General features: G+C 38.7%; 1 protein-coding gene across 1 annotated transcript in view; it reads right to left on the reverse strand.

Moving 5' to 3' along the window:
* The window catches only part of Bbox1 (gamma-butyrobetaine hydroxylase 1), a 44,867-nt gene extending 32,121 nt beyond the window's left edge, over window positions 1–12,746 (reverse strand). Inside the window, exons 1-3 of the mRNA XM_028767133.1 lie at window positions 12,643–12,746; window positions 7,291–7,544; window positions 6,112–6,226 (exon numbers count right to left, since the gene is read on the reverse strand). Of these exons, the coding sequence (XP_028622966.1) occupies window positions 6,112–6,226; window positions 7,291–7,509 (334 nt within the window). The 5' untranslated portion in view covers window positions 7,510–7,544; window positions 12,643–12,746. The remainder of the gene's footprint in view (window positions 1–6,111; window positions 6,227–7,290; window positions 7,545–12,642) is intronic.
* Between the last annotated feature and the right edge of the window lie 948 nt (window positions 12,747–13,694).

The following is a 13,694-nucleotide window of genomic DNA, read 5'->3' on the forward strand; positions in this document are numbered from 1 at the left end:
GAGAGAGAGAGAGAGAGAGAGAGAGAGAGAGAGAGAGAGAGAGAAAGGTATGACTTCCCACAGAGACAACAAGTGAGTGTCCAAATCCTTTGAGCTGGAGTTACAGTTGAGAGCTGCTCAATTTCAGAGCTGGGAACTGAACTTAAGTTCTCTGGAAGAGTAGGATGCACACTTCACTTCTATGTCATGTCTCCAGTGCTGCCATCTTTCTTTAAGAACTCCAGTTGTATATTTAGAATCATGCTGAATACAGACATCATGGAGATGTCATAAGGTTAGCTGCTGTGCTATTTTTTTAATGTGACTAAATTCCTTTTTCCTCATACAACTTCATGGTTTCTGAGACCCTACCTGCAGCATTCTCTGTTTTCCTTTGGGTGTTAGGTTTTAGTGTGCCGAAATTCCCATGACTTCCTCAGTGGAATGCAATTATAACTGGTCTGATCCAAGCCCCGACAGTGAGATCACTGCTATATATTTACTAATAAGATCGTATCTCTTTGGCAGCTTTAACCTGATTGGCTCACCTTTACTCTCCTGTTAAGAAGAAAGATAAGAATTGAGTGTTCTCTGAGTATTCTCCCATTACAAACATACTTTATTTCTGAAAGAGGTTCACTGCAAAGTCCACAAGTTCACCTAGAGATGAGGATGCAGGTCTACCTGACAGGGACATTGTGTCAAAACCAATGACTTGAGATTTGAACAGTCATTTTTAGATTCAATGCTTTCCATCGTCATAGACTTCGGGAGGCAAGAAACTTTATGTTCAGCCTCTGTTTAGACAACATGGTATAAAAATAAGCAACCAAGCTGTGGAACTAGAATGAGATAATACAAGTGAAGAATGCAGTGACTCCACTGCCTAAGCGAATCTGCCTTTGTGCTGCAAGTACTGAATATGTCTAGAAGAAAAGAGACCGGAGTAACTGGTCTCACTCCAAGGCCATCATGCATTTATAGTTAAAAATATATAGACTCTCCTAGCTCTTTATCACAATCTCTAGTCTCAAGTTTCCACACAGCCTCTTCTGTTTTCATCTCAGAAAATGACTTTACTTATTTCAGTGTAAAAAAAAAAAAAAAGAACCATCCACTCTCGCCTTCACACTCACCAACTTGCTTGTGTTTGTGTGTTTATCACTCTTTGAGGGACTGCAGGTAAGTCAGTACATTTTTGGGACCTCTTTCACCACAATAACTTCTAAGGGCTTAAATTCTTTTCCTGCTTTTCTCTCTATTGCATTTTCAACCCCAGTATATGGTGGCTGTTATTCAATAGTCACGCATCAGGAGAATGAATGAATGAATGAATGAATGAATGAATGAATGAATAAATGTCCAGTGCGTGGTAGATACTCAATTAGCTAAGTCTGTGACCAAAATGGTTATTTATCAGGGTTTAATTATCTAGTGGAGTAGATAATGACCAGTCAAGGCAACATTTGTAGTGGCAGATGGGTGCACACACGTGGATCACAGTGGGCACAGAAAGAGGAGGAAGGTGTTCATTAATGCAGATAGTCTTAGGTTAGCTCTTGGCTCTGTTGCTCATTGTTACTCTTTGAACTAGTTTTAAATTTCTAATGACCTCATTTATTGCTCAGATTAAATAGGTCAATACTTAATAAACAATCTCTGTGATTCATATGGTAAGTGCTTAAACACAAGGTGATAAAAGAGAAGCCTGAGAGTGGGAGGTGAGGTACAGGAAGAAGGAAATACCGTGGCAGTAGAGTTCACATAGGGTTGATAGTAGATCTGGTAAGATGTGGCCATCATGTCTTATTTTGATGATGAAGCAAATTCAATGGTTCAAATACCTATATTTCATCACAGACTCTCACGTCTGCTCAAGAATGGTTTTGGCTTGTATCACATGAATTAGGCAACTGTACTATGACCATTTTTTGCTAATGAAAAAGAAAATCACACATACATGCTTCTTGCCTTTTGACAAGGGTTTGTAAATATCTTCTCTGCACTAAACTACCTTTCCAGCATTATAAGAAAGTTGAGTAAACACACAGGTCTCCTTGAGAAAACCAGTTCTGTACAACTCTCTTTCTATATGAAAGGCAAGTAGATTTGTGAGACTCTCACAGTTCCCTGTGAGTTTTCACTTCTTGAGGCATGTGGTTTGCAAACAAAGTGGGGATTCTAGCTATGGGCAGAGAAGTCACAATCTGATGAAGTGCATGGCAAAGAAAGGTTCTGCGATAAAAGGGGCACATGTAGTTGAGAGTAAATTATTTTGGGTGTGCAATGTTCTCAGTTTTCATAGCTCAATGGCTAGAGTTTCTTTATATTCTCTCATTTTTTTTAAAAAAATCAGTTTTTAATAACAAAGTCACTAAATTCAAAGAGTAATGTAAAAATATTTTAGCAACAAAGAGATAGAAAAAGCAAGGATTCATTCACGTTGAAATTATAAAAATAAGAAATACTAGGTTCCTATATATGCTTGTATTATGCAATTTTTTTCCATTTTATCTCAGTCAATTGAAAATTTTACAATCCACAAAATAAAAATGAGTGTATAATTATGCAAAATTTCACTTGTAAGTTATGATTATATAAAAACATCACATTTTATTCAAGAAAAGTTAAAAGTTAAATTTATTAATATTGTCTGTGCATACAGTGTGTATGTTAATATGTATAGCACAGCACCCCTGTGGAGGAGGTGAAAGGACAACTTGTGGGCTCAGATTTTTCTTCCACCTTCATCTGGTTTCTGTGGACTGCACTCAGATCTTGAAACAAGTGCTTTTATCCACTGATCTATCTTGCTGGCCCAAACTTTATGTTAATAAATATTAAACTTTGTTTAAAAATTTGTCATTTATTTTTCTGGGAAAGCCATATCCCAGGCACTGAAAGTCAAGTTTTAAAAATGACAGAGATTAGAGAATATGATCTGCTGTCTATTATCCTACTAAGAAATAATATGTTTTTCTTAAATGCAAATTCTATCCCCATCTTCTCTGACTCATAAGCTCCCATTGTCTTCCATACAATTTTTTATAGAGCATCTTATGGCCATCTCTTTTCCCCTCCCTTCCCATATGACCCACTTAGTAGGGACTCCCTTCCCATATGGTCCACTCAATAGAGACTCAACACATCTATGACCAAGGCCATTCTACAAGATAAATTTGACCTTTCTACTTCTCTTTGTAGAGGAGGCAGGTTACAATAAAAGAAAATTCAAAGGGTATGTAGGAGGTGTTCATGGATTTGGAGGCATTTACAATAATATATTAATTCAATCAAAATCAGCCAGAAAACCCCAAAAATATACAATGCAGAGGAAAAACTTATAGCAATGATCCCAAGCCTGTAAAGGTTCTGAACTTTTTCTTTTGGTTTGCCAATAGAGAATAAACCGAGGGATACTGAAACTCTATGTTGAAAAAAACCCCTCATCCTTGCCTGTAGTCTACCAGGCAGTATATGCAAACTATTTCTTACTTTGGCCTTTGAGTCTCCTCTGTTGCTTAGCAATTTTAACCTCCCAATATCTAGCTTACTGTACTTTCTGAAATTCAACCTTTTATTTTCCACTTCTGTGGTTTCCCTGCATGTCCTTCTCTCTGTGGGGATTTCCTTCATTCTATCTCTTCCTGACAAACTATTCCTTAAGGCTCAGTGTGGGTATCAACCTCTCATTTCTTCATATTCTTTGCTCTACATCATCATCAGTCTTCAGCACATGGCCTCAATGTACTTAATATATTACATGTCCTGGCCTTCTTTTTCACCTTGGTATTTCCTTACGTAGTTCTCTGCACAAAATAGATGCCAGATCTCCATGCTGCTGAATGGACATGCATGAGAGGAATGATATTCTCCACATCTTCCTTTCAGCTCTGAGGGACAGTCTGGTCCTGTACACAGCTGATTGTCATTTATCTTTTCATTTTGTGTTTAGCAGTCTGTGCCAAGAGAAGGAAAGTGGTGTGCATCTGGACTCCAGATTTTCTAAGCCCTGTAGCCCTCATTTCATGAGAGAAGCAGAGGAGGAAGATCACTACTGGGGCTAAAAATGCAAAGAGCTTTCACCAGTGGAACTCACTTTGTTTACAGGCTTTAGAGAACTAATACTTGAAAACTCTCATTGAACCCGGGTATCAAATTCTATAGGAAAAAAAATCATTCAACCAATACTCTAAACATTGCACAATTTCTTCTTTTGCCCATCAACTGCACAGCTTGGAAATATATTTAAAAATGAACCTTGTTTGAAAGCATTAAAATACTTTCCTGTGTCTACCTAGCAGCCAGTTCTTCTGTTACTCATGTTTGCAGTCCGTCATTGTGACCAGGTTTTTCCACTACTCAATGGAGTATACTATCGTTTCCATTTTGCTACTGCCTGATAGTACTGAGGAATGTAGGCTATAAAAATGAAAAAGCTTCACTTGTCAGGAAATATTAATGGAGGAGGTGTGGCTGTTCCTCCTTTAGCATTTAAAAGCTTAAGCTGTGATAATAAAAATGTTGACTTTTACTTCCTGAAATGACACAGAGAAGAACTTAGAGGCAATGAGAGCAAAATCCAAATGGATTGCAAAACTAGGGCAGAGTTAAAGAAAAAAAATCCTGAATACCAGAAGAAATCTAAAATTAAAAAATTCAAGATACTACTATTTGACCCAGATAATGGCTATGAAATTAAGTTATTGTAGACTACCCCTCTCAAAGAATTAAGAAACATATTCTATAAAGGAATGTGGATGAATGGTTTTCCTATATACTTATCTATTTCCAACCACCTAGCAGGAATAGAAAAGGGACTCAAACACAGCCATGGAACAAATCCTTATCAGCTGTCACAGTGGTGACTCCACACATTAGAGGAATTGAATTTTTGACAAGACTGGCCTGCACTTAAAGAGAAGGGGAAACTCTGGTACCTTGTGATTGATATCCACAGGAAAGCTGCCCAGTAAGTTGATTACTAAGTAACATCTTCACCTCTAGTGAACTGCTGGAAGACTAGTTTTAAAATCCCAGACAGTTTAGTTTACACATGAGGGAGTTACAGGTTTGGAAGGAGTAAAGTAGAACCTTATTTAGTATATGACTCAGAGTTCCTGAGAGAGGTGGCAGGGGATTAGCCAAGTAGCCACTTCCTGAAGGGGGTAGTCGGCTGATAGATGGGGTTGACAGTTGAAAAGGAGGTTCAAGAAATGTGCCTGGCTTGTGTGAGTCAAGATTCTAATCAGCAGGCAAAATTCATGTGTGGTAGAGTTTGTCTTTGACCACACCATCAATTGTAATCTGTAGAACATATAATCATAAGTAATCTGTAGAACAGCATAGAGTAAATCAGAGCCCTTCCCACCCTCACAAATGCTTATACTTGCCTGTATTATTGTATTTTTTTAGAACTTTTATTTTTAATTGCCCATTTATTTTGCCTATTATCTGAGAGATGTTATCATCCCACCTTGCCACTGAATTCATCTTTTAGTTACCTCTAAAGATTTTTCTGTTCATAGAACCTCTGGAGACCCATACAAATGCTCGAGAAAGGGGCTTGCACTAGCCCTAAGTGCGAGCTCAATTCTGTGCTCCTAGTTTCATAGCTTCATTGCTCACATGATCTCATGGATATCCACATAGGAATTTGTGCTTTGTTCTGTTCTGATGTTAGATATTATTAATGAGGGTAAACTATCTCTGGTGGATGCTACTCCTTTGCAGAGAGTGTGGAGGGAACATCTTGGACTCCCAGCTTTTACTTCAGATGACACAGGCTCAAGCCTGCTGTATCTTTCTCTGCCAGTGTTTTAGAATATCAACATCTGTGCTGGTCTCCATTTCAGTTTTGACAAAATGATCTGTGTTGCTAACAGCTTAAGCATTTCTCACAAAGGACAATATTATTTTAACCAAGATAGAAGGGATTGAGTTTGCTCTTGAGCACATCCTTAGAAAATGAGAAAGAGATATTGATTACATTGATTTGATCATCTTGCAATATATAATTTTTAACTCAATAAACCATGTCACGGAAATACAGTCAATTCAAATAATAGTATTCCCTTCAATCAATCTTCACTATAAGTTTTTAGTGCAGACTGAAGACCATTGTAATGTTACCTGGTAAAAACAGTTCTCCTTGGAGTCTTGCTCTGGCCTGTTGAGAAAAGCATCTTTTCTTCAGCCAATTAGCTTCGAATTCACTGTAATGGTCATTGGGCCATGTTATATAAACCTTATAAGAGAGAAATAAGACCAATAACAGACCGTTATCATCCATTTGCATGTTGCTCAGCTGTATGTTTCTGTCTTCTGCAATTGCTTTTCTTTTGAATGCTACTGAATTAGAGTGATTAGAAATATACTTTTACTAACATGGTACCTCTGCTTTACATAAGCTAGATATGTAATACTCAAACTTCCTCTGAGAAGGTGTGACTACTAAGAGTGAGAATTGAGACTAGAGAAGCAAGCTGAGAGGACAGAAGAATGGGGAAAGACAGGTTTTCTATCACGTTTGTCCTTTTGGTGAGGATTTGAGAATAAGAAATAGAGAAGTTCGATAGCCCATGTGGTTGACATTGAGATTGATGATTTTAGGATATGATTTCTTATGCACCTACTCAGCAGTTTGGATAAATAGTACTAATCAGTAAGATTTCTGAGTGAGTGCTGTATGTCAGGCAGTAGGATAAATATTTCCACCCAGATTATCTCCTTGACCCCTGACATTTCTATGAACAAATTCTGTACTTTCCTAGCTTGATAGAGCAGTCAACTGAGTGTCAGATGCTCCATTTTTCATGCTATCAATTGCCTGATTGTGTTTCAAGGCCGCTTCCCCCTAAAAGAATAAAAAAGCAAAGTTTGCTTATTTTATTAAAATGGTAGTAGTTTTAAAAGGCAAAAAAAAAAAAGATATACTCTGAAGAGAAACCAGAGACTATCAGCAGGCTACATTTATATATTTATTTATGTATATGTAACAATACAGACCACCAGTTTGAGAGGGAGTGAGGAGAATATCGAAGGGGTTGGAGGAAGGAAAAAGTGATGTGATTAAATTTCAGTTAAAATAAAAAGATCTATTAAAAAGAAAAAGGAGAGAAGGATATAGTAGTAGTGAAAACAACAGCAGATTCTTCCACTGAATATGTCTACCGAACACTGTACAAACATACCCATGGAGAAGGTTTGTTTTATATATGACACATTAAAGAAGAGTTATTTGCGTTTCTATAGACTAACCCCACTAACCCTTTGATTTAACTCAACAGAGAAGGGAAAGATCATTTTTACCTTTTTTTGGTCAAATGTCAAGTCGTCGATTCTAATGTTCACATCAAGAGCTTCCAAGAGAAGTTTCCGAGCTTTTGCAGAATGTAGGTAGCAGTCTGAACACTGACAGTTGTCTCTCAGCCATACCGCTGGGTAGAGGGACTCTGCTCCATCGTGCCAAAAGATCTGCAGCAGATGAGCCCCATCCACTGCTTCTGCCTTTAGGATGGTGCCGTGCATATTTTTGGTCTTTGGTGATAAATCCTACCAGCTACCTGCTATGACAAGTCAGTGTTAAAAGTAATAAACTGGCGGACTGTACCTGAGCCTGACCTCTACAAGTGGACTCTGGCCTCTGCCTACCACTCAGCAGTATGAGCTTACAGTTCGACCGATGCTGGGACCTTTGTTCTGATTAGAGTATTTCACATGTTGTAAACAGAAGCACAGCGACTAGCTGGAAGATAAAAAATGCCACATCGAATCCAAATCAAGAGAACTTCTTGTTCTTTTAGCAGAAATTTTAGATTATAAAATAAGAAACAATGGCACACACATTCATATAATCATGTCTGCATAAACACTGTGGGAAAACCGCTATGCAAATAGGAAATGTAACAGTTGCCTCTCTGTTTTGGTGTTTCGGCGCTGAAGACTGAGTCCAGGGCTTTACATACATGAGGCAGGTAATCTATTGTTGAGCTTCAGCCCCAGTCTCTGCTGTTTTAAGCAATGACAGAGGCACCTGGCTTTTGAAACAGAAATTGCTTCCATGATTCACAATTACCACCTAAGGAATACTAATGCAGTTAATTTGCTTAAAGGGTAATGTGACTTAGATACTTAATAGTACCATATTATTTCTGTTTTAGTATTTACTTTTTACTTGTACAGCATATTTTCTCACAAGAATATAAAAATATCAAAGTCCTTTAAAAGCTGTGCCCGGAGCAGTCCTAGGGAGTCAGCTCTGTACCCAATCCCCCCAAACCCAGAGAAGGCTGAACTCCCAGGAGCTCTAACACACTCAGAATTGTAGTGCTGAGTGTCTATGGCACTCTACAACTAGTCATACTTATGCATAGGTGAAAGGGAGGGATCCATTTACTGGAATAAGACATGATCCCGATCAGGTATTTAATATGAGTAAGAGGGCATGTTTGTTTTTCTGCAGGATGCTGAAGGAGCATGGTGGCTGCCAGAGCGACTGGTGAGACATGCTGATGCCAGGACAAACAATGATGCTGACCTGTGAGCTTGCTGAGTGCCCTGACAATGGGGACTTGGAAGCTGTATTGGACTATGTTCCTGACTCACCATTGCTTACCTATACCCCTGATGGGACAAGCTGCCTTGCCTCAAGTGTTTAGACCTTGTGAAACAGAGAATCAAAAAGAGAAGTTTATTTTATCATATTAGTCCATCATGAAGAGAAGTCAGGGAATACTGGAACCCAGAGGCAGGAACTGAAGCAAAAGCAATGGGAGAACACTGATTAGTGGCTTGTTCTCCATGACTTTCTCAGGATACCTTTTAATAATATAACACAGGACTTCCTGCCTAGGTAGGCTGGGCCCTCCTACATCAATGAGTAATCAAGAAAATGCTTCATTGACTTGCCTACAGGCATTTTTGTCTACTGAAGTTCTATCTTCCCAGGTGATGCTAGCTTGTGTTAAGTTGGCAAACAACCAGCAGATTGAAATGTCATGTCACATAGCAAAAGGTTGGCCCCTCTTGCATGATAGTGGAATCTGCCTTAAGAATGAAACAAAAATTTTCTCATTTTGTTTTATCATCTAGGTTTCATGTGTACTGGCATGTATTCTAATCTCAGTTCATCTCTATCATATGTTTATTATTATCCTTATTTAAAATGATTTATTTTTATGTATGTGTATGTATAAATACCATGGAAGCCAGAATGGAGTCTTAGATCCCCTGGAGCTGGAGCTACAGGTATTTTGTGAGTTGTCTGATGTCCTGGGATGTAACTCTTGTCCTCAAATAGATCAGTAAGCTGATGTGCTAAATCCTGTCTGGAGCTTCTGTTTAAAAATTTCTGGTTGAAATGCTAGGTATTCCTACTTGGCACTTAAAACATTGTTACTTGATGGATACTTATGTATGGCAGATTTTTCCAACATGATAAACATGGCTTCTGTACTTAAAAATGGCATTGTGCCCTGCTGTCAACTTCAACAAAAGCAGAAAACCCACTGGAGATGTGATTATACCTATAGACATCTGGCCCAAGGCACAGTTATCTCCTTCCAGCCTATTTTGAGATTTTCATTTACCTCTTTCTAAATTCTTTTTCCTTCTCCTCTACTTAGATCATCTGGATTGAAGAGGTTTTCCCCGGAACCCATCTGGTTAAATAGGACATAACCTGGGGAGAGAAGAGCCCCAGACAACAGTACTGTGCAAAATGGAGGCTACCTGGGGAGCACTGGAAGAGACTTAGGTTTCCTTTAAATAGAATAATTTGAATGTCTATGTAGGAACTTGCTGGGGCATGGCTACTCTTCATAGTTTCTTTCTTAGCTTCCCAGTGAATGTAAATGACAATTTAAACAGAGATAAGGGGAAATGGACACTTGTTCTCGACTTTAACTTTGCTTTGCTAACGTCAAGTTTTTACTGGGTTAAATAGAAAAAAGAGAAAAGGCCATCAATGATCATAAATATTGAAAAGAAAACATCCTAAAAAGTCACCAACTCCTTACACACTTTGGATTTGTTGACCTCCATTTCTAACTCACCCAATTTACAATTGGACTTAATGAGGTATTGTGGAAATGTACCTAAGTGACACATTTTATGCTTTCCTGAAGGAAAGGAAAACAGTAGACACCCCACTTGGAAAGTGAAAATATTTGTTTTATGCTTATTGTTATTTTGTCTTTTTAAAGGAATTATTAGCTTATGAAACATCATTTTGGGTGTGGTGAGAAAGAGCAGTTCTGCCTGGCTGGTAAAACGGCCCTTGGGTCTTGGCAGCCTCTTATCTGATGGAGTTTTCATTTTACTCCACAGTGTTACCTTGTGTGTGTTCCCTTCTTAATTACCTGCTGAAGTTTCCCTCTTCAGACTTTTCCTGGGAATTCTGTTTGGCACAACTAGATTGCTTTTGATGCAATCCTACTTCAGGCATACATGTGAGCTTTGTCATTTTTCTGTTTCTTAATTTTATATGTTGAAATTTATCACCAATAAGAAAAGAAAACAGTTTGTGAAACCTAGTTTGTGTACTGGTCTTAAAAATGAAGGCTAGAGGTAGAACTCTTAAGAGTCAGAGAGAAACCATCTGTAGCGTTCTCCTTCAGTGTCCTGGTTAGATACAGAAACAGGCAGGATAATGGAGGCTTGGAAATCAGCTGTGTGATTTATCCACACCCACTTTGTTAGTGGGAGAGAGTGCCTCAGACATATGACTATCAGTTGGATGTACACACACTAAGTGAAAAATATTTACTCTGCAATAACTAATTTAAGTAATAGTTTTTAGAGAGGATTGACAAAATGATGCAGGGACTTCATAGTAACCATACATAAAATTAGAACTACAGGGGAATAATGTGGACCACTGAGCCCACAGATCAGTTTAGTAGCATTGGTGGAGAGCACCATGTATGCGTCACTTGTCAATCTCTGTTTATTTCCATCTGCTCATCCTCGCGGTAGCTTTGACATGTTATTGCATCATGGAAGATTTTTGTTATCATCTTCCAGAGAATAATTTCAGTTTATTAACATGATACTATTAAAACAGCGGCTCGTTTTCAAGGTCTTTGCTTAATTATCCTCACATTTTATTTTTGGAGAAAAGAGTATGAGGAAGTGTGTTTCTTAAACTTTAAGATACTGAGTCTTAAAAAAATACTACCTACTTATAATTCAAACTTTAAATCATACAGTTTATATTTGGAAAGGTTGTTGCTGACTGGGCTGTACTCGTGATTTCTAAATAATATTAAAGCTTAATAATATTGGAAAACATATTCTCTCTAGCTCATGATATCTGCTACCTATAGACTTTTTTTTTAACTTAAGGGCTTCAAAGTTGCTAAAATTCATTTTAATTTTAACTTGGTTGAATAAGTGGCAGAGGCATATGATCATCGCTGAAGGTATTCCCACATAAATGATGAATTCCATGGAACCGTTAGAAAAACCACTTGGTGTTCTTGAAGAAGTTCACTATTCTGCCTGCTGGATTTTATTCAAAAATTTCCTTCATACTTTGTAAAAAGGAAATGTTAACTTTACCACAGCGGAGTTACCATATTTCAGTAAGAACTGAATTATGGAGCCTCTCATTTACTGATTTAATAAATACAAAAAAATCTAAATTCTTTGAGCCACATTACACACCTATTATGAAAAAAATTTAAAATTTTATTCAAATCTATTTAAATTGCATGCAATACATTTTGAGTTGTATCGAGGGAACACAATAAAACTGTGAAGACTGCCTGAATTGGCCAACATTATAGAGACGCTTGCTAATTTCAGCTCTTTTGGTTCAACAAAGGGCCAAGAAATAATATGCATCACCTTCCTTTTGGCTGGGTTGTAGATTATTCAAAGAACATTAAAAAAAATCTCATTAGAACTTTCCTTCCATCAGAGGTAATCAGCTTTGTAGATAGAGCTGACTCTGTCCGTTCTACAGACATCCTGGATCACTTTGGGGATTGCAAAGTAATTTGACAATCAGACTAAGCCAAACATAATTGGAAAAGACTAGCTGCCAAGAAGCAATCAGATCCACTACATTCCAGAAATCAAGCCTACTCCAGATGCCTGATGGTTCATCCTACGGCAGCCCAGGACTGTGAATGACATGTGTCTGGAACTTGATGTAGACGCTCTTTCTTCCCCCTCTACACAGAGCTTAATTTAGGGGCCACTGGAGTAAGAGAACTGAGTTCAGTTATCCCTGTTACCATACATTCACTGGGCACCAAACCACACAGACACACCAAAATAGAGAAAACCACAGCTTTCTTTGGTCCTGGATATTCTTTGGAGCAGAAACCTTCTTGTTCCAGACACATCTCAGGACTGATCTGCCTCCAGTTTCCAGTCTGATGGTGCACTTTCTTTGGAAGCTACTATGCTCCTTGCATCTCTGGCCCTATACACAGTTGAGGCTGGATATGAAGGTATAGTTATTTCTTTGTTTGGAGATTTAGCAACAACAATAACAGCAACACTAAAACAAAATAAAGAGCTTTCGTGGCCCCCAGGGGAAGCAGTCAGCAAGAAAAAGAACTCTAATAGGTTTCTGGAAACCATTAAAACCCCTCGGCTCAAACACTTTGTCCCATTTCCAAATCAACAGAGACGAGGAAAAGCATTTCTCACCTGTCTTGTCTCCTGTGCTTGAGCCAGCTGCTGCGACAGGAACAAAGAGACAAGAGTTTCTACTTCTCTTCCACCTGTTCACACTGACAGCTCTTCTATTGCAAAACTAACTTGAAGCCTATGCATTCTGCAGGGAGGAGCTGTCGGCTCTCACCTGAGCAGTGGCGCAATGGCACCTACTCGGACACTGAGTGTTCGAACAGAAATGTCTTTAGAGAGCTTTTAATTACTTGTAGGGGTCGTCTCTGTAGGCTGGGATTGGCTTCCCTTTGCTAGATAGTCTCCCTTTTCTCCAGTTTTGTTTGGGATAAACAGTAGCTGCTAGAGAGCCTCGGGCTCTGCTGAAGATACTCGGTTGCCCAGTGATTTGACTCACAACACACGGCCCTTAGGGCAACAAAAGGGAAAGACCCGAGCAGGCTGTCCGCCAAGGATCCTGAGCTTGGCTGACAAGCTTTTTACTTGCCGGAGAGCCTAGTACATGGAGAATTTGTTGGGCAGTTCCCAAAACCCAGTTCTTTACAGTGTAGTTATTTTGTTAAAATAGAGTCTTTCAGTGGCAACTGAAATCTAGAAAGTGATCAGGAGTCTGCTGGCCTCCTTCCACCAGCACCACCCTTCCCAAGAAGATACAGCACATCCCAGCTCGCAACTTGTTGCTTCTTGCCTCAAGGACTCAGTGTTGGGAAACAAAAATAAACAAAAGCCTTATCTAAGAGAGAGGTCATGTTACCTAGCTCCCAGGTGACCTCCAGAATGGCAATGTCACTCACATCCCCTAGAGATGCAGTCAGCTGGTTTAGTAGTAAAATATCAACTGTGTCCCTGTATTCCCTCCTCCACTGACTTCCTTCTTCAAGTCTACAAGTTATATTACTGACCCCCAGTGTCCAGGGAAATAACAGCAGGTTTGGTTTTCATACACAGGAGGGTGTAACTGTGGGGTGCAATACTACATGTTGTTAGCCTTGAAAACTGCAGGAACAGAAGTTATAAGATGTCAGAAACAATCAACTAATTATATTTTAATAATTCATGACACACATAAAATG

The sequence above is a fragment of the Grammomys surdaster genome, unplaced genomic scaffold (assembly GCF_004785775.1).
Source record: "Grammomys surdaster isolate TR1022 unplaced genomic scaffold, NIH_TR_1.0 170, whole genome shotgun sequence".
NCBI classification, from domain to species: Eukaryota; Metazoa; Chordata; class Mammalia; order Rodentia; family Muridae; genus Grammomys; species Grammomys surdaster.